This window comes from Crotalus tigris, unplaced genomic scaffold (assembly GCF_016545835.1).
Source record: "Crotalus tigris isolate CLP2741 ecotype Arizona unplaced genomic scaffold, ASM1654583v1 scf7180000024386.1433019, whole genome shotgun sequence".
NCBI lineage: Eukaryota > Metazoa > Chordata > Lepidosauria > Squamata > Viperidae > Crotalus > Crotalus tigris.
The window spans coordinates 1,177,868-1,199,746 of NW_024100556.1; the positions used below are offsets into that span (position 1 = coordinate 1,177,868).

At 41.3% G+C, this 21,879-nt stretch overlaps 1 protein-coding gene across 1 annotated transcript in view; it reads right to left on the reverse strand.

The window, feature by feature from the left end:
- The window catches only part of LOC120301603, a 106,029-nt gene that overhangs the window by 68,470 nt on the left and 15,680 nt on the right, over positions 1-21,879 (reverse strand). Inside the window, 4 exon segments of the mRNA XM_039329050.1 lie at positions 10,921-11,152; positions 11,154-11,760; positions 11,763-12,486; positions 19,266-21,127. Coding sequence (XP_039184984.1) covers positions 10,921-11,152; positions 11,154-11,760; positions 11,763-12,486; positions 19,266-21,127 — 3,425 coding nt within the window.

Here is a 21,879-nt window from a genome sequence, read left to right on the forward strand (position 1 = left end):
CACTGATTCATCCCTATAAAACTGAATTATATCAAGATTTCCGCTAATGCACTAACCATGCAAGGAAAAATTTCATAGAGCCAGAGTCACCTCTGACAGTTTGATCTCTGCTTCCTTTGTCTAATATTCTTACAGTTCAATTATTTTTATCTCTCATTTATTCCTTAATACAGGTATTACTGTGTCACAGGAAGAAAAATCCTATATCCTCCTGAAACATAGCAAAAATATTTATTTATTTATTTATTTAGTTGGTTAGTTAGTTAGTTATTCAATTTATGCATTTCATTAATAAGGCTGCCCAACTCCATGGTGAACCTGGATTGCAAATAACAAATTTTCTGTATTACCCAAAAAATACAAGTAAAAAAAACTCCAAGAAGACCATTCATTAACAGGGGTGTCAAACTGCTGGCCCGCGCGCCAAATGCGTCACACAGAAGTTGCGCCCACCCCATTGCCAGCCATGGCAAAACAGTCCCGATACATTGTGTGACGTCACATGACATCGCGAGTTTGACATGTCTGCATTAGAACCATCACTCAGTTGAACCTAAGGCTGAAGAAAGGGCTAAATTTTAAATAGTGGGGGCCAGATAGATCTCAGGGGATGTTGTTCCTGAAGGTTTTAACTCAGTTTAACTTTCAGTTTCGGTTTTATCTCTGAGGACTCGCGCCTAATAAGTTTCTAAATCCTCTTTTCCCCTATCAGGAGCTTTGGAGATGAATGAAAACTACCAGGAGTCTTTTGTGCAGACGTTACAAACAGTAAATCATGAGCTGACGAGCAAAACATTTGAAAGCCAGTGGGAACTGTGACCACCCGTCTGTGCTGTAGCCACCCAGGAACCCAAACAGACACTATTCTGTTAAGAGAGCGAGTGAGAAATAACATAGTTTCTACAGCTAATCCTTGACTTACAACCATTCATTTAGTGACTGTTCGAAGTTACAATGGCACTGAAAAAAGTGGCTTATGAACGGTTTTCATACTTGCAAACCATTGCAGCATCCTCATAGTCATGGGATAAAAATTCTTGGCAACACTTACATATTGTGGGAAGTCAGCCCCCCCCTCCAGAGAAAGAAATATTTTGGGAAATACTTAAAAGGCAGAATATATTTCCCTAAAGGATTTTAAAAGCAGAAACCAGCCCTTCCCCCAAAAACCAGGTGTGCAGAATTGCAGATATGATAATGTTGTCAGAAAGACCGGAGTCAGGAAACTGGGATTAGGAAGAAAGATCCCTAGAATCAACACACCAAAAATCTAAGAGTCATCAGCCACAGCCCCAGGGAAGCAGGATATGACCCTTGGGACATAATATTGCCGGCAATGGAAAAAAAGTCATACGTCACGACACGTCATGTGATGTTGCGAATTTGACACCCCTGTACATGACACCATGTGCTAGATTTGATAGATTTGGTAAGAAGAAGGAAGTTTTCTACAGGTTGTAAACAAATAGTTTATTTTAGAATGTTTCCCCATTTGAAAATAACATGGAATAAAAGAATAACATACCGTATTTTCCGGTGTATAAGATGACTTTCTAAAGCGTTGAAATCAGTGCCGAAGTTGGGGGGTCATCTTATACGCCGAGTCGTCTTATACGCCGGAAATTATGGTAGTTTCCGGCGTATAAGACAACTTTCTAGGCATGCAACTCGGCGCCGAAGTCGGGGGTTGTCTTATACGCCAGGTCGCCTTATACGCTGGAAAATACTGTAGTTGGGAGACATAGGATGTTTTGTAGCTTAAGCCCCTGCCCATGTAGGAGAAGCTATACCATTCTGGAGAAATGGTTGTCCAATCTTTCTTCTGGAGGAGGGGTAGGCAATTTTGACTCTTTTATAACTCGTGGACTTCAGCTGGCTCAGGAATTCTGGGAGTTGAAGTCCACGAGTCATAAAAGAGCCAAGGTTGCCTACCCGTTCTGGAGGCAAGCAATTCCACTGGTTAATTGTTCTGTCGGGAAATTTCTCCTTATTTCTAGGTAAATAATTAGTTCGTTTCTGTTTCACACACACACACACACACACACACACCTTTAATCAGACAATTAGTTAGAGAGGAGGCCAGAACATGACTACTGATTGTAAATAATTTTGCAAAGGAATGCTGACAATAGCCGAATCTGCTGTGTGAATAAAACAACAAACAACAACAAAAATTCAGGAGTGGTGTCTGAAACCATAATCCTTTGGCTCCACAAAGGCAGGCCTGAAAGTAAAAATAAAGTGTATATTGGAAAATCTCTTGGCGATTGTGTGGAGGAAATCCTTTGATTTTTCATGAGCTGTAGTCCTGGGGTTCCTCTGGACCAAACAGTATCAGAAAAGGCATTCCAGACAGCTGAACACAGAGTAGCTAGAAACCCACCACCTCCTTAGGGACATGGTAACAACTGGTTCTCACGCTTTAGGACCATTGCACCATTCCCAGTCATGTCATCAAGATAAGATAAGATAACCTTTATTGTCATTTTTTTTTTACTGTGGGCACAACGGCACACATCAAAAATGAAATTTAGTTGCCCACTCTCAAAGTGAAACACATACATGACACACACCTAAACATACTCTATAGAACATATGTATAGACCCATACCCCTACATATACGTAACAAATAAATATTAAATACTATCCATCTTGAATATATAACAGAGGGAGGAAGCTTGAGAGTTCACAAGGTTAATGCTGTATGGAATGAAACTACTGTATGGCTGAATCTGGATGTTCTGCTGCGGATACCATAAAGCCTCCTCCCAGAAGGTAACCAGGAAAACAGGTCGTGAAGAGGATGTGTAGTGTCCCAAATAATCTTATGGACCCTGCTCAAGCAACGCTTCTGTGCTATGTCCTGGATGGGAGGGAGGGAACAACCAATGATCTTTTCGGCCATCCTCACCACTTTCTGCACCGCCTTCCTGTCTGAAGCAGGGATGATTCCAAACCAAACTGTGATGCTGTATGACAGGATGCTGGCATGTCCCGGGGTCATGTGATCAATGTTTACGGCCTTCCCATCCAGCTTCTGATATGCAAAGTCAATGTGGGAAGCTGGATTTGCTTAAGGACTGCAATTCAGTTAAATGAGTGATTCGGGTAAACATAAAAACAGATGCAAGTCACTTAGCAACTGCCTTTCTTAGCAATGGAGATTCTAGTCCCAGTTGTAGTTGTCAAGTCAAAGAGTGCCTGTATGCTGATTTGCCATAGCTATTTCAGGACCCCGAGTCCTCACTTAATGCACATTTTGAGGGGACTTTAGTTGGAAGCATGTCACATGTCTAAATATACTGCATTCCTTTAAATGCATACAAAACTCAAGTTTCCTATCCTCTGTTTCCTTTATCCTCTTAAAATTCATTTTCCTAAACAGATACATACCACACTTGGTTAAGACGACCAATTCGCAGGAAGCTATAATTAAAAAGAAATTAGCAATAGCCATAGCACTTAGACTTACATACCACTTCATAGTGGTTTACAGCCCTCTCTAAGTGGTTACAGAGTCAGCCTATTGCCCCCAACAATCTGGGGTCATTTTACCAACCTCGGAAGGTCGGAAGGCCGAGTCAACCTTGAGCCGGTAAAAATCGAACTGCTGGCAGTGGGCAGAATTAGCCTGCAATACTGCATTCTAACATTTGCACCACCAGGGCTCTTAATTAGCATTACGAAATGTTGATTTTTTTAAAAAAATTACTTTATTCATTTGTCACATTTTATAATTCCCCTTCAAGAGTTCAAGAATGGGACACAAAGACATAATACTGATCACTTTTATTAGATGCTTTAATAATATAACTTACAAATTTTTAATGGTCAAACTGTGATGATACAATACTGGCATTTTTGCTACAAAATAATTATAGATCAAAGACATAAAGACAAGATGACCCCTTCACAGAAGATAGGGACAGATGCTTTTACATATCCCAACATAATTCATGCAGTAGTGCACAACTTTGGAACATGTTTGGATAAGGGTTGCATCTCTCTTGTATACATATTGTATGTATTTAGGTCTTTGGTTATTCAGGTTATCTCCCACGTAAAATTGGAAGTGTCTTGGCGACGTTTCGACGAAGTCCCATATCGGCTTCGTGCTTCTAGGAGCAAGCACGAAGCCGAAAACACCAGCCTGAAGATGACGAATGGGACTTCGTCGAAACATCGCCAAGACACTTCCAATTTTACACGGGAGAAAACCCAAATAACCAAAGACCTACATACAAACACCCGCGAAAACCTCAGAAAACAAATATTGTATGTATTGTACATACATACATTCTTTCAGATAACTACATTTCCTCTTAGGACAATGGATACGATGCAAAGAACAGAAAAAGAATGGCATTACAACAGTATCTCAAAGGAAATTAAGTAACAAGAAAAGAATCTAGTTAAACCTAAATTATTTAAATCTAGTTTACTCCAACTCACACTCTCTCTCCCGGCTTCTATCACTCTATCCTTGCAAACCTTCTTTCCTTCCATATCCCATGCTCAACTTTCCTTCTCCAGGATTCTCAATTTTTTCATTCTCATTGGTTTCCATTCAATGTCCTGCAGATTCATTTGAAACGATAATTTGGAATAAATATGGGAAGATGGCCAATAGGCAAGTCAACTTTGGAGTTAACTCTATCCTAATCCCCATTTATTTTACTCCAAACACACTAAAAAATTTTATGCTCCTGTCTAGATTTTTTTAAAATTTATTATTAAATTGATTTGTCGCTCACCTTGCCATGAGGCTATTTTGGGCGGCTTACAATAGTCCAATGTAAAATCATGAAAAATGTAAATATAATAGTAATAATAGTAAAGTTGGAAGGGACCTTGGAGGTCATCTAGTCCAACCCCCTGCTCAGGCAGGAAACCCTGTACCATTTTGGACAAATGGCTGTCCAGTCTCTTCTTAAAAACTTCCAATGTTGGAGCATTTACTGCTTCTGGAGGCAGGCTGTTCCACTGATTAATTGTTCTCACTGTAAGGAAGTTTCTCCTTAGTTCTAGGTTGCTTCTCTCCTTGATTAGTTTCCACCCATTGCTTCTTGTCCTGCCTTCAGGTGCTTTGGAAAATAGCTTGATTCTCTCTTCTTTATGGCAGCCCCTGAGATAGTGGAGTGCTGCTATCATGTCCCCCCTCATCCTTCTCTTCGTTAAACTAGACATACCCAATTCTTGCAACCGTTCCTTATATGTTTTAGCCTCCAGTCCCCTAATCATCTTTGTTGCTCTTCTCTGTACTTTCTAATAGTAAAAGAATAAAAATAAATAAGGAAAGTACAGCAATATAAATTAAGATGGATGGGGAGAGAACAGGATGTGACATAATGTAACATACATAATGTTATATACAGGGTGTCATGGTTCCGACAGATAACAGAACTTTGAGGCATTGTTTACCTTAAAAAATCTTTTATTCGAGAAGCATAATGTCGGTTCTACATAATTGAAGGCAAAAACTGAATTCCCCTCCCCTTGGCACGAGTAGCAAAGCACAATTCCCACCTCCAACTAACTGTCAGAAATCACATTCCCCAATTAGCTTGAAATGCGGGCTCTCTCCACAGCTCTCCAGCCCGCCAAATCTTTATCAACTCTGGGTTCATTAACCTTGAATTCCCACGACTTGAAATTGTTGTTATGACTAACTGGACTCTCATTCACATCCCCCCTCCCAGCATCAATCAGCTATCAAAGCGAAAGAGAAAAATGAATGCATTTCCATCTGTTGTCAAAGCAATAACACCCGATGTTAGTAACATTGACACGGGGGGGGGGGGGGATCAGCTATTAGTCCAACAGCCACTTCCAGTGTAGTACTCTGCCATTGGGTCCACCGACCAATCAGCAGAATCAAGTATTCAGGATCTTACGAGAAGACAAAAGGGTGGGGGCAGGATGTTCCAGAGAGTCAGCACCATGGTAGAGATCCCATCAGCTGGACAAGATGGTTCATCAAGTAGCCTGGATGGGCTTTAAAAGTCATAACCAACACCTTGAACTGTACCCGGAAGCAGACCAGCAGCCAGTGCAGCTCATGGAACAGTTGTCAGGTCCCCAAAGCCTTATCGTTTTCCCTGCATATGTGCTATTGTTTGGGACCTGCCATTCTGCTGGGGGGGGGGAGAATTTTGGGATAACTTTCGCTTTCTGCTTTTCCTCTTCCACTCCTATCCGCTTGAGAAAAGCATGTGTCTCCACGGAGAAATGAAACTGGAGAAGACCTTGAAATGCATGCCCACTGTGCCAGTTATGCAAACATCATGCCACCTGTGGATCGGCTGGATTTCAAATGAACATTGCGACTTTGGCGGGAGGAGGAAGATTGCTAGTTGGACTATACCGTTTAGGCAGGCTTTTCTCCACACCTCGCCTTGACTTCCCTACTGTCACTGACCCCTAATAAAAGTTCCTTTTGAGACAATGCCTGTTTCAAGAGTTCTGCTTTCTTGGGTGGTTAGCTGAGGTGGGTCCTTACAACAGTGGTGTAACATGGGTCATTTTAGGGGTGCCAAAGTCTGCCCATACTGCCACTCTCTGCACCAGTTGAAACGTCCGAATGCTCTTCAAGGGTAGCCCCATGTACAGCGCATTGCTGTAGTCCAGATGTGAGATTACCAGGGCTTGAGTGACTGAGTGCAGGGACTCCTGACCCAGAAAAGGCTGCAGCTGGTGCACAAATTGAAGCGGTGCAGGAGTCGTGAGTCCAGGAGAACCCTTAAGTTGCAAAGTGGGTCTGAACGGGGTAGTACAACCCTATCCAGAACTAAATATGTCAATGATCTGGATCTTAAAGCACCATGTACTCAAAGCCACTCCTTCTTTGAAAAATGAAAGATGTTCTTTCATTTGCATTGAACAGGAAAGCTGAGATGGACTCCTTACACCAAAGTAAATAAGAGAGAATATCATCTAAAACAGGGCTTTTCAACCAGTGGTACGGGTACCACCAATGGTATATTGGCACCTGGCAGGTGGTACGTGGCCTTGCCCAGCCTAGCCAAGTATAGCGGGGGAGGGAACGAGCCAAAGTGCAGCGCAGGACTTACTGTGAGAGAGTCCTCAGAAGCTGCAGGGTAAGTCGAGGACTACGTGTACTTTATCACTTTTTTCCTTTTGGGGGGGGTCATCAAGTTTTTGATTGGGGTCAAGTTTTTGCTTTTCAAAAGGTTGCAAAAGGGGATCAGATGACCCTGGGACACTGTGACCATCATAAATATGAATCAGTTGCCAAGCATCCAAATATAAATCACATGACCCTGGGCATGCTGCAATGGTCATAAGTGTGAAAAATGGTCATGTCATTCAGTGCAATTGCAACTTTGAACAGTGGGGTTTTTTTTTTTTTTTGGTCATCAAGTTTTTGACACCTTGCTAGGTGGTACTCGAACACTGCCATATCCTAAAAGTGGTACAGTCGATGAAAAGGTTGAAAAGCCCTGATTTACAACACATGCCCTTGCATATGCTGTGATCTGTATATAAAAAAAGAAAACTTGTTTAGCTATTTTCTCAACAGTCAGCTTAGAAAATCTGTTAATAATATAATCTCTCTTCCACATTTGGAATAGCCACATACTGGAATCCCACCCCCTCCTAATGATTATGGAGGAATAGGGGCAATTCCTGTTTCCACCTCTGCTAACTAATTCATATAAATCTACAATTAGTAGTAGGATCACCAGATTACCCAGATTTCACTTCACAAGAGACAAAAAGGCATAGTAAGCAAACAAGCGGAACAGACGTCAGCCCTCAACAGCCAGGAGTGTCCAACAAGGCAAGAATTGAAGTTCAGTAGGGGCAAATGCCCACCACACTCAGTAGCTCATTCGGTATCTTGCTCTATATTATGGCTCCAAGCACTACAAATCCCATCCATTTTTATATTCTCCAAAAATGGGGAGGTCAGTCCCCAGCATCATCCTCTTTTCACACCTCCTTGTACCTCTTCATTTTTTACTTCTTCTGTTCAATCATATCCAATTCTCGGAGACTGCCTGGACAAGTCCCTGCGATTTTCTTGGCAAGATTTTCCAGAAGTGGTTTGCCATTGCTTCCTTCCTAAAACTCGGAGCGTGTGACTGGCTTAGGTCACCCAGCTGGCTTTGTGCCCAAGTTGGAACTAGAATTCATGGTCTCCCAGTTTCTAGCCTGATGCCTTTAACCACTGTCTACTTTGCCACTTAAGTGCTACCATCTCACCCAGTTCACGTATAATCCATCTCTTGTCTCCTGAATCATCTTTAACAGAGTAACAGAGTTGGAAGGAACTTTGGAGGTCTTCTAGTCCAACCCTTTGGTCAAGCAGGAAATCCTATACTAGGGGTCTGCAATCTTAAACACTCGAAGAGCTACTTGGACCTGTTTCCCAGAGAAAAGAAAACACTGGGAACCGCAAAACTTGTGTGTGCGCACACGCAAGAGGTGGGGAGCTTGATTGAAGAGTTTAATTTAAAAGAAATAGAAGCTGATGTGCATGAGTTCTCTCTCTTTCCTCCCCCTCTCCCTCCTTCCTGTCTTTCTCTCTCCCTTTCCTCTCCCCTCCCTTTCTTCCCTCTCCCTTTTTCTCTCTCCCCTCTCTCTCTCCGATCTTCTGCTCACCTGGCAAGCTGGCTTCAGACAGTTCTCCAACAAACTGACAAACATTCTTATTGGGTTGGCTCTCTCCTGCCCTTCCTGCAGAGATGCAGCCAAGGCAGGAGCCCCGCCCAATAAGCTTGTCAGTTCATCTGAGAACAGCATGAGGCCACTCTTTTTACAGAGAGAGAGAGAGAGAGAGAGAGAGAGAGAGAGAAGCACAAGTGCCTCTCTCTGTCTCTGCAAATGGCAGAGGAGGCTGGGAGTCGCAGGAAATGCTCAAAGAGCTGCATGCAGCTCCAGAGCCGCAGGTTGCTGACCCGTGTCTTATACCATTTTAGACAAACGGTTGTCCAGTTTCTTCTTAAAAGCCTCCAGTGATGAAGCACTCACAACTTCTACAGGCAAGTCATTCCACTGGTTAATTGTTCTTGCTGACAGGAAATTTCTCCTTAGGTCTAGGTTGCTTCTCTCCTTGATCGGTTTCCATCCATTGCATCCATCTTTTCATCATGTCTTTTCAGAGATCTTCATTTTTCACATGCTGCATGACCTGAAATCTGTCAGACAACTCTTTCTGACTTTATGGATTGCTCTGCATGGGTCTCATGCGCTCTTGTCTTTCATACATATCTATTCCTTATTTCAGACAAATATATTTTGTAAGCGACATGATATACATATTGGAATGAAAAACTCCAAATAAAAATACAGTGTGTATGATCACTATATAACAACACTATGATGTGAGGGGTCCTTAGTGCTCTCTGAGTTTACTTGTTTTCTTGCAGACATTTCATTACCCAAACTAGGTAACGTCATCAGTCCTGTTACAGTTACAGTACAAATATTCTCCTTTATTGGTACTATGAGGACGTACTGAGCAATTGTGCTTCTCCTCCTTTCCTAATCCTATCCACTCAGGACTCCAGGACTGTAGCATGTTAGAAAAAGACCCTGAAGGATTTCTCCTACACATTCTTGAAGTTTTCCTAATTTTACTTCAGGGTCCGCACTGATTTCCCAATATCTCTTTTCTCAGTTCATTTTTGGATATTTGTGATGCTGACACAACAGCCTCCTTCCTGATCAGGTTCATTCTCTTGAGGATCCCCTGCTTGGGACAAAAAAAAAAAAAGTAACTTATTGGAAATTTAAGGCACAAACCCACTGAGTTAAACCTCTTTTTTAATTATTATCAATGCAGGGTGATTTTCTCCTTTTCCTAGCACAGAGGAACGTGGCTGGATTAAGTAGTGACAAAAGAGATAGTAAAAAAAAAAAAAAAGCAAAAACAAACTAGACAAAGGAAGAATACCTCAAATTTTAAGAAGGGATTACAGTAGTGGCCAAAATTGTGGAAACCTTTTGGGAAAAGTGTATTTTTGAGGTTTGATGGCTAATAACACCACTTTTTCTTTTGGAGTAGTACAGTAAAATTATATATCAATGGAAAGATAATTTAATCAAGAATGTAATGCAACAAAGTTTGTTCAATTATCTGTACTGTATTCTACGAAAAGTTATAACCAAATAACCAGAAAAAAGGACAACTTGCTTAGGTTGATATCGGCTAGCTTTCCTTCATCTGATTGTAGCCAATGAGCATGAGTGTTTAGAGAGCCAATCAGGTGTCATCTTGTTTTGGCAATGAGCCAATCAGATCACAGTAGGATTCAGTTATTGATGTCATGTATTGAAGCTGAGAGGAGGACATTTGTCAGCGTGTTATGTGATGGCTATCAAGTTGGTTGGTTTTTTTTGTGTTCTTTCATTTAGTGAGCTTGTAAAATGTAATAAAATTAAAGTCATGGTGCAAAGAGTTTACTGGTTGCCCAGAAAGTGATGTAAAATAGTATTATTAAGTGAACAAGGCTACAATTATAAAGAAATTGGAAGAAAAATTGGTGGAAACTTAACCAAAAGTGGCACTTCTACTGTACACTTTTCCAAAAAGGTTTCCACAATTTTGGCCACTACTGTAAGATAGATAAAATCCAGCACTCAGAGTCAATCCCAACAGGGCTTTTTTCAAAAGACACCTGAACTTTGTTTTTTCTTGAAGACATTTTGCTTCTCATCCAAGGAGCTTTATCAGTTCTGAACTGATAAAAGATTCTTGGATGAGAAGCGAAACGTCTTCAAGGAAAAACAAAGAAAGTCCATTTGCCTTTTGAAAAAAACATCTTTGGATGACCTGGATGACTGAGACTCTCCGTAGACTCTCAGGGTCAATGTAGTTCCATGGTTCAAACACACATGGAAGGAAGACAGTGAATTTAGTATTGTTATAGATTCTTACCTTAGTGGATCCTCACGTGGGAAGTAAGGTTACTGCTCTTTTGGAAGCGTTTCCCACACTCTGTGCATTTATAGGGTTTCTCCCCAGTGTGGATCCTTTTATGAACAGTTAGGGACCCATTTTCTCGGAAGCTCTTTCCACAATCCCTGTACTTATATGGTTTCTCCCCAGTATGGATCCTTTTATGGGAAGATAGGGAACTGCTTATCCGGAATATTTTCCCACATTCCCTGCACTTATACGGCTTCTCCCGTGTGGATCCTTTTATGGGAAGTAAGGTGACTGCTCCATCTGAAACTTTTCCCACACTCCACACATTTATACGGTTTCTGCCCTCGGTGGATTCTTTTGTGAGAAATAAGGCAAGCACTCTGGGTAAAGCTCTTCCCACACTCCACACACTTATACTGCTTCTCCTTGGAGTGGATCCTTCTATGGGAAGAAAGATTGCTGCTTGTATTGAATCTCTTTCCACACTCTGGGCATTTGTAAGGTTTCTCCCCTGTGTGGATCCTTTTATGGGATGTAAGAGATCCATTTTCACGGAAGCTTTTCCCACACTCGGTGCATTTGTAGGGCTTTTCCCCCGTGTGGATTCTTCTGTGACAAGAAAGGGAACTGCTCCTCCAGAAGCATTTCTCACACTCTGTGCATTTATAGGGCTTCTCGCCCGAGTGGATCCGTTTATGGGAAGTCAGAGATCCATTTTCGCGGAAACTCTTTCCACACTCCATACATTTAAATGGTTTCTCCCCTGTGTGGATTCTTTTATGGGAAATAAGGAAACTGCTTTTTTGGAATATTTTCCCACAGTCCAGACATTTATAGGGTTTCTCTTCTGTACGGATACATTTAGGAGAAAGGAATTTTTCCTTTGAAATATTTTTCCACATTCCATACACTGACATGGTTTTTCTTCTCTGTGGATTCTTTTATGGGAAGTCAGAGACCCATTTTCACGGAAACCCTTTCCACACTCCAGACATTTATAAGGTTTCTCTCCCGAGTGGACCCTTTTGTGGGAAGTCAGGTGACTGCTATTGCTGAAGCTCTTCCCACACACCATACATTTATAGGGTTTTTCCCCTGAATGGCTCCTTTTATGTGAAATGAGATTACTGCTTTGACTAAAGCTCTTTCCACAGTCTGTACATTTGTAGGGTTTTTCTCCTGTGTGGATATTTTGGTGGGAAGTAAGAGAACTGCTTCTCCTAAATATTTTCCCACATTCTGTGCATTTATACGGTTTCTCCCCCGTGTGGATTCTCTTATGGGAAGTAAGGGATCCATTTTCCCGGAAGCTCTTTCCACACTCGTTGATTTTGTAGGGTATCACACCAGAATGGATCCTTTTATGGGAAGTCAGCTGACCACTCCACCTGAAGCTCTTTCCATACTTGGTACATTTATAGGGTTTTTCCCCTGTGTGGATCCTTTTATGAGAAAGAAGGTGACTGCTCTTGCTGAAGCTCTTCCCACAGTCCGTGCATTTATAGGGTTTCTCCCCTGTATGGATTCGTTTGTGGCATGTGAGGGAGCTGTTCTTGCTGAAACTTTTCCCACACTCCATGCATTTATACGGCTTCTCTCCCATTTTGACTCTCCAGCTCAAACTTTTTTCCTTCTCCCTGCACCCATATTGGTCTCCTCTAACGCAGGCTCCGAAGCGCATATCTAAATTTAAATGATCTTTTGGTACTTCCGCACCTTTCCCTAAACCCTTTTTTCTTAGTTTTCCTTTGGGATTTTGGTCAAGAACATCTTCATTCTGCACACACGGGAATGCTGGTTTCTTATTCCTATACATTGACTTGTTCTTCTTGGGAATTCTGGATTCTGTCCAATTTCCAAACTCCCCTTCTCCATCCTGAATCACTTCATCCCGGCCATCACTTCCTTGAGGGAAAAATAAAGAATTAGAATTAGGGAAGACTACGGAAAGGAAATAAAACCAAAGTGAGGTTATGATTATGACTTGCTTGCTGAATTTGGCAGACTCTCTTGGGTTTTTGAAAAGTTACAGTGTTGACTGGAGGCTAAGTCATATAAGGAACGGTTGCTGGAATTGGGTATGTCTAGTTTAATGAAGAGAAGGACGAGGGGGGACATGATAGCAGTGTTCCAATATCTCAGGGGCTGCCACAAAGAAGAGGGAGTCAAGCTATTCTCCAAAGCACATGAAGGCAGGACAAGAAGCAACAGATGGAAACTAATCAAGGAAAGAAGCAACCTAGAACTAAGGAGAAACTTCCTGACAGAACAATTAACCACTGGAACAACCTGCCTCCAGAAGCAGTGAATGCTCCAACACTGGAAGTTTTTAAGAAGAGGCTCAACAGACATTTGTCTGAAATGGTATAGGGTTTCCTGCCTGAGCAGGAGGTTGGACTAGATGACCTCCAAGGTCCCTTCCGACTTTATTATTACTATTACTATTATTATTATTACTATTATTATTATTATTATTATTATATAATCTGGATAAAGATTGATCAAACATGGATTTCTGATGGGGGCTATGAATAAAAACCACACCATACGGTTTCTGTTTTAAGAGCACAAAGAGACTCGAAATACTTCTGAAATAAAAGAACATGTGTGTGGCCAATATTTCAATTTATTAATTTTTCTTATCCATTCTTATCAAACTGAGCAAGGGTCAGGGGAATAAAAGAAAAACGAAGGGAAAGAAGCTTTTTAATATTTATTCCAGGATGCACAATGAGACAATGGGGGGAGGTCAAAATCAATTAAGGTCGAATTTGCTAGCTGTTCTTTTTATCACATCTTAAACCCTGTGCTAGTTGGTGTCCGTTCCCTTCTTGCTGTAACCACGTCTCTGCCAAAGTATCTCTTGGTGTGGAAAAGATGGATAAATTTTATACAATATAGGTATGATATTAGAAAATATTATTTAGCTTTTGAATAATTTATATTTAAAGTTTAAGATATTATTTAGAAGTGTAGAATAGTTTAGTTTTTTTCTCTTTTTTTCCTTTTATTATTTTTTTATTTTCTTTCTTTTCTTCTTTTTCTTTTTCTGTTTTTTTTATATATAATGGATTTAACGTATTTAATAATTTGTTCATTGAATATAATCATATTTGTTTGTGGTTTATTTGAGTTTATAAGTTTTTTCTACTAAGTTTTAGTTAACTCTGTATCTAGCTCTGGGAAGAATGGGGGAGGGTTTGGGGGAGGGTTGGGAGGGATTGGGAAAGGGGTTTTTATTGTAAAATTGTAAAAATTATAATAATAATAAAAAAAAGAAAATGAAACATCTGAAGGCTCTGAAATCTGGTCAATGTTAAACCAAGATCTGAAGAGCAGAAGAAAAAATATTTTCCTCAAAAAATGGGCACTGTGGGGAATCTGTAGCTGACAGAAGAAGCTCGAGGAAGGCCAAAATCTTGGCCGAAATGGCTGAATGTCCAACTCTACCACAATTAAAATTGCAATAAATTATTCCCAAAGAGTACCTGAAGTGTCTGGCAATAAAGCAAAAGAATGAAATCAAGTTGTGGAAATAAAAAAATCCTCCCATTTGGGCCACAATAATCTAAGACGGAGGCTGCAGTCAAGATGGGGTGAAGTGATGGGATAGGAGAATTAAGATTCCAGAGAAAAAGAGAGGAGTGGAAGGAAAATAGGAATTAAATTGGATAAGCTGCTGGAAAACACAAGAGGTCTACAAATTTCACCTCAGACTGGAAAAGTTACCTCAGAAAATTCATAATCGTGGGAAAGGAAGGTTGACGAGACCCTTCTTTGGGAGTGAACTGAGAGAAAAAGTGGGATTGTTTTAAAAAAAAAGCACGGACAGAAAATGCAATGGCAGCCAAGAACTGGAACACGAATGAAAAAAATCTCATTTCATTAAACCGAGTATGAAAAAAAATCTGTTTTATTGGGGATAAAATAGATGACTATTGAGAATTCTCCCCAAAAATATGAATAGCAAACAAAGAGGCTGAAAAATTTCAAACATCCCAAATAGCTTGAGGTTATGAAAGAAAAGAAATGCCTCAGAGAAAAATAAAATAGAATTTTTGTCCTAAGAGAATCAAGATGGAAAACAGGAATCCAGAACTATTTGAAGAGGCTCATTGGCATGTGAGGATAAAAAGAGAAAAAAAGATTTATTTATGATTTGAAGCAGAAAAAAAATGGAGAAGTGGGGGGGAATCCTCCATTTCAAAAAATAACAAATTTGTTTTATTCTTTTGTCATAGTTGTGGAATTATCTTCAGGTAAATTTTTTAAACTATTGGAAAGTCTTTTAATTTTGTTTATGTCTTTAAAACATTACAATCTTGCTCACTTTTGTGTTATTGCCAAATCTGATATATACCATGTCTTTTATAAATCATTTTAATGCCAGGCCTAGCAGAAGTGTCTACATGTATAGCTGTGGTAACACAGTGGTTAGAATGCAGTACTGCAGGCTATTTCTGCCGACTGCCGGCTGCCTGCAATTTGGCAGTTCGATCCTGACCAGCTCAAGGTTGACTCAGCCTTCCATCCTTCTGAGGTTGGTAAAATGAGGACCCAGATTGTTGGGGGCAATATGCTGACTTTACAAACTGCTTAGAGAGGGCTGTAAAGCACTGTGAAGCAGTAGATAAGTCTAAGTGCTGTTGTTATAAGAAAAAAGTCAAGATGGCAGTTGCAATGGCATGATAAAAGTTCCACTGGTGAGACATATAAAATGCAAGTGAAACTTCAAGCGTGCCATCATTGCTTCCATCTTGCCTTTTTTTTAAACTGTGAAGACACTAGGAGTTAAAAAGAAAATCTTTCTGCTCAAGTGAGGCTCCTTCTCCTTCCCCAGAGCCCCGTTCCTCCAACTCTGCCAGGAGAAAACTCTGGACGGGGGCCATGGGGACCGTGATAGGGCTGATCTTCCTTGCTGTGGGGTTCTCCTTCTACCTGAAGAAGAGGGAAGGTGAGTCTATGGGGCTGGATAAGAGGGAAGGGGACCAGAGGAGGCATCAATGCCGATGCCCCCTGAGAAATTTATTTATTTGGGAATCTTTTTCCCCTCGGGCTATACGGAAATATCATGCAATCTATTCTGGTATTTGGAAGGAAGTCTGACCACCACCCCCCTCAGTTATTCAGTTCATTCATAGCTCTGATTGCATCTTATTCTCTTTTCAGCAATTCCCATCCAACCGCCTGCAGGTGAGCATCTTCTATTCCCCACCTCCATTAATTAATAAGCTTTTCTAATTGTCTCTTCTGGTGTCCTGGAATTGCAAAAGGGAAGGGAGGAAGGGAAGGAGGAGGGCCATTCCAGTCACTGAGGGGAAGTTTGCAGGCTGCTCTTATTAATCACCCCTCCTATTGACGTTTCACACAAGTTCTGGCAAAAGGTCACCAGGCTCCCTCCTTTCCTGCCACCTCCACTGTAACACCATATTCTTTGTTAATATGAAACATCTGTAGGGAAAGAGGGAGGGAGGCCTCTTCTCTTGATAAACCCCCTAATTATGTCAATTAGAAATAATTCCCTCTTGTCAAGGGCCATCTGCAGCCCCTTGGCTGGACTCGGACCCCCTTAAAATTCCAGGAGATGAGATGGGGAGGGATCCCTGATCCCACCCAGCTTGTTCCTCCCTGAAAGGGGCGGAGCATCCCTCCATCCAGTCCCTCATCAACCACCCCCCTACCATGTGGGTCTGTCTGGGGGTAGGGTGAAAGGGAAGGGGACAGGAAGCCCACCCATGTTTTTCCTGCAGACTCTCCCAAAAGAACTAATTTACACTAAAGGTTTTACTATATATTCTAATTTTCTTTCCCCCCCCCCCCAGGGCTCATGAGTTAATCCTGCTATCAGGAAAAGGATATTCTTTTCAGTAGCTGATAAATTTCTGTCTTGTTTTGAATATCTCCCTTTTTTTGCAACCCTTGAAAAATGGAGGTTCAAGATGGTTGGTTGTAGAGAGGAGCCCAGATATTCTCTTGCTGAGACCCACCGGCTCCCTTCCAGGACCTCTCTTTTGAGGCAGGCGACACGGGATGGGAGTTAAGACCATCTAGTCTGCCCTCCAGCAATTCTTGGCCTGCCTGTCACTCCGGACCTCCAATATCTCTTGCTCAGCACAGACCCCCATTCAGAGCAGTGGCGACAACCATCCATCTTTCAATCCCTTCACCGGAAATTCATCTAGCTCTTAGCCAAGCCTGGAGGCCACCAGATCCACGGAGGATCCCAGATGCTTTGCCTGCTGAGATCTTACATTCCTGAGATGTGATCTCAGGGATCAAGAGCTCTCTGCCCAGCAGAACCCCAACTGCTTTCTTTCTCTTCCTTGTGTTCCCCTCATTTCTATAACTTTAAGATAAAATAACCTTGTCATTTTTTTACTGTGGGAACAACGGCACACATCTAAAATGAAATTTAGTTGCCTGCTCTCAAAGGGAAACACATACATGAGACACACCTAAACATACTATGTACAACATATGTATAGACTCACACCCCTCCATATACATAACAAATAAATATTAAACACTATCTTGAATATATAATGGAAGGAGGAAGCTTGAGAGTTCACAAGGTTAGTGCTGAATGGAATGAAACTATGGCTGAATCTGGATGTTCTGCTACAGATACCACGAAACCTACTCCCAGAAGGTAACAAGGAAAACAGGTCGTGAAGAGGATGTGTAGTGTCCCAGATAATCTTAGGACCCTGCTCAAGCAGCGCTTCTGTGCTATGTCCTGGATGGGAGGGAGGGAGCTGCCAATGAATTTTTCAGCCGTCCTCACCACTCTCTGTTCCTCCTTCCTGTCTGAAGCAGTGATGCTTCCAAACCAGACTGTGATGCTGTATGACAGGATGCTCTCGATCATCCTCCTGTAGAAGGTGGTCAGGACAGAGGAAGGAAGATGTGCTTTTCTCATGCAACGCAGAAAATGCAGGTGCTGGTGTGCCCGCTATGCCACTCGACCTTCACTTTACAAAGTAAAGTTACACAGTTTCGGCATGGTCGAAAGTGAAACCAAGTCTGAATTTCCCACTAAAAATTACCCAGTTGCAAAGTATCAGGTCCCACCCTCAAAACTATGCAATCTACTATGTTCCCCAATAAATGCATTTGGCGGGCTTTCTTATACAACGCCCAGTCAATGGTCTCGAGAGCAATAGATGACTTTGGTCCCCATGGGACAGAAGATTTTGACTAGGGAAGCACCTGGACAAGCCCTCTGTTCTAAGTGGCAATCTAAAAATGAGGGAAAATGGCTGCAGCCAGGCTCATTTGTAGAGTTGACAGGTATGCTTTTGCATTCCTAGAAAGGGGGGAGGGGAGTTTAACCACAGAATGCTCTCTCTTTTATGGTCTAATATGTCTTTAAAAGTATTGACCACCAGCTGTTAGATGAAGCTGCAAAGTTCACAACAGGATTCAGTAGAGTATATGCAGAAAAGGTAAAAAAAAAAACCCCTTTTTTAAACAAATGGTCTGTTGGTATGCAGATCAAATTAATACAAATTGTGTTTACTGCCTTGACTTACAGAGCAAATAAGCCACAGGTCCCCAGCCTATGGGGCACCAGGGACCGGTTATCCGGAGAGACGTTTTTCCACGGACCAGAGGGGACGTGGTTTTGTGTGCTGCCTTCATCCTGCGGATGGGGCTTTGCTTGTTTGTGCGGACTGGTTGCCGGCATGCCGTGGACCAAGACCGGTCCATGGACCGGGGGTTGGGGACCCCTGACATAGGCCATAGGGAGAAGATTGAAATGGTAATATTCACAAATCTTAAATCCCTTCCTTTCAGATGTTCCAGTCAACGCATGCCTATTATCCCACAAGTAGCTTGAAAGAGGGACAGTGACCTTGAATTATTTAATCTGGATTTTTGCCATTGTTTAAGAGTCCAACATGCCTTGCTGGATTTAAGGAGGCAGTTAAAAAGATTTAATAAATAAGATCAACTTGAAATTGTATGAAAATTATAACCTGTGAAACCATTTATGATTTTATAGTTTTCATAAACATATGTATTTATAGACTGCATATGATTCAAAGAGAAAACCAATAAAGTGTCAATATAACACCAGGTAAAACTTGGAGGCTGAAAAGAGTGGATATCTGTAGAGATTGTTTTTTAAAATTCTTTGCTCTCCTAGGACTTACAAGTTTTTTCTCCCATCAGTTCTGTTTCCAAAATGTATTTTAGCTTCTTCTCTTTGTTGCTTCTTCCCTATGCAGAAAATTCTCTTATCCATGTTGCTTTATCAATAGTCCAACTAATAAACATTTCTCCATAGCACAGACAATTATCCTTCTTGTGAAATCATTTTATGCAAAGCAAGTCATGACTCTCTTTGAAACCCCTTCACTGCTTCACACATTTATATTATTTCTCTCCTGTATGGAGCTTTTTATGGGAAATTAGGTTATCACTCTTGCTGAAGCTCTTTCCACACTCCAAACATTTATATGCTCGCTCCTCAGTATGAAGCCTTTTATGGGAAGTAAGACTACTGCAGTGACTGAACTCTTTGCCACACTCTGTACATTTATAGGGTCGTTCTCCTGTGTGGATCCTTTTATGGGAAGTAAGATTACTGCTTTTGCTGAAGCTCTTTCCACACTCCGAACATTTATATGGTTTTTCCCCCGTGTGGAGCCTGTTATGGAAAACAAGGCTGCTGCTCTGTTTGAAACTCTTTCCACACTCCGTGCATTTGTATGGTTCCTCTCCAGTGTGGATCCGTTTATGGTAAGTAAGAGAACTGCTCTGGCTGAAGCTTTTGCCACATTCCATACATTTATATGGTTTCTCCCCAGTATGGATCCTTTTATGGGAAGTAAGGGAACTGCTCTGCCTGAAACACTTCCCGCATTCAGTGCACTGATATGGTTGCTCTCCAGTGTGGACTGTTTTATGTAAAGCAAGGGAACAGCTGTGCCTGAAGTTCTTTCCGCACACCATGCATTTATATGGTTTCTCTCCTGTGTGGAGCTTTTTATGGGAAATGAGGTTACTACTCTTCCTGAAGCTCTTTCCACACTCCAAACATTTATATGGTTTTTCCCCCGTGTGGAGCCTTTTATGGAAAACAAGGCTGCTGCTCTGTTTGAAACTCTTTCCACACTCCATGCATTTGTATGGTTCCTCTCCAGTGTGGATCCTTTTATGGTAAGTAAGAGAACAGCTCTGGCTGAAGCTTTTGCCACATTCCATACATTTATATGGTTTCTCTCCTGTATGGATCCTTTTATGGGAAGTAAGGGAACTGCTCTGTCTGAAACACTTCCCGCATTCAGTGCATTGATAGGGTTGCTTTCCAGTGTGGACTGTTTTATGTAAAGCAAGGGAACTGTTGTGGCTGAAGCTCTTTCCACACTCCATGCATTTATATGGTTTCTCTCCTGTATGAATTATTTTATGTGACGTAAGCTGAGCTATCCATCTGAAACTCTTTCCACACTCTGAACATTTGTATGGTCGCTCCACAGTATGAAGCCTTTTATGGGAAGTAAGACTAATGCGCTGACTGAAAACTTTGTCACATTTTGTACATTTATAGGATCGTTCTGCGTGGAGTCTTTTATGGGAAATAAGAAAACTCCTCTGGCTGAAGCTCTTTCCACACTCCATGCATTTATATGGTTTCTCTCCTGTATGAATTCTTTTATGTGAAGTAAACTGAGCTCTCCATCTGAAACTCTTTCCGCACTCTGTACATTTATATGGTTTCTCTCCAGTATGGATCCTTTTATGGGAAATAAGGCTACCAGTATGGTTGAAGCTCTTTCCACACTCCATGCATTTATAGGGTTTCTCTCCTGTGTGAAGTCTTTTATGCAAAGTAAGTTCACCTCTCCATTTGAAACACTCTCCACATGCCATGCATTTATACAATCTCTCATCTGTATGGACCCTTTTATGTGAAGTAAGCTGACCTGTCCATTTGAAACTCTTTCCACATTCCAAGCATTTATATGGTTCCTCTCCTGTGTGGAGTCTTTTATGGGAAGTAAGAGAACCTCTCTGGCTGAAGCTTTTGCCACATTCCGTACATTTATATGGTTTTTCCCCTGAATGGATCCTTTGGTGTGAAGTGAGGTTACCACTGTTCTTAAAGCTCTTTCCACACTCTGTACATTTATATGGTTTCTCTCCCGAGTGGAGTGTTTTGTGGGAAAAAAGGGAACTACTTTCTTTAAAGCTCTTCCCACACTCTGTGCACTGATATGGTTTGTCTTCTGTGTGAAGCTCCTTATGGGCTGTCAGTTGATCGATCTGTTTCAAACTCCTTCCATACTCAGTACACTTATGTGGTCTTTCTCCTGTATGGAACAATTTATGGGAAGTCAGATAACTGGGATCACTGAACTCTTTTCCACACTGAATATCTTCATAGGTTTTCTCTCCAGTGTAGATTTCGTGACATAAGGTAGGAGGGAAAATTTGATTGAAAAATGTTTCATTTTTTGTCTGTTCATTTTGGTTGTGTCTAGTCTCAGTTTCAAACTGATTATAGAAATCTAACTTATCCTTAGTCTTATGCAGTAGACAGTTCCCAGTTCTATTTTCTGTGTGATCATCTTGTGTTAACACCTCAGGGACGTCAACATACTTAAAGAGGTTTTCTTTGTGTATTTTTGTTTGCCAGTGACTTTGAAATATCTCTTTTGTCATTTCATGCTTAATAGTTTCTGATGTCACCATCTGTGGGTCTGGATAATTGTCATTTTCTGACTTATTTCCAGCTAGGGAGAAAGGAAGAAAGTGATACTGAGTGAGAGAAATATACTATATTAGACCTTTAACATGATATCTGGGCATGCACCGAGGATCAACTCTCATTACCTAATGAGTTAGTTCTAATGCGAATGAATTGGCTTCTCCAAGATTATCTATCTATCTCTCTGTATATTTTATTGACACCATGTCTGGGAAGAGGCCAAGGGAACTTTTTATAATTTGGGTCTTGGCAATACTGTCAGTCAGT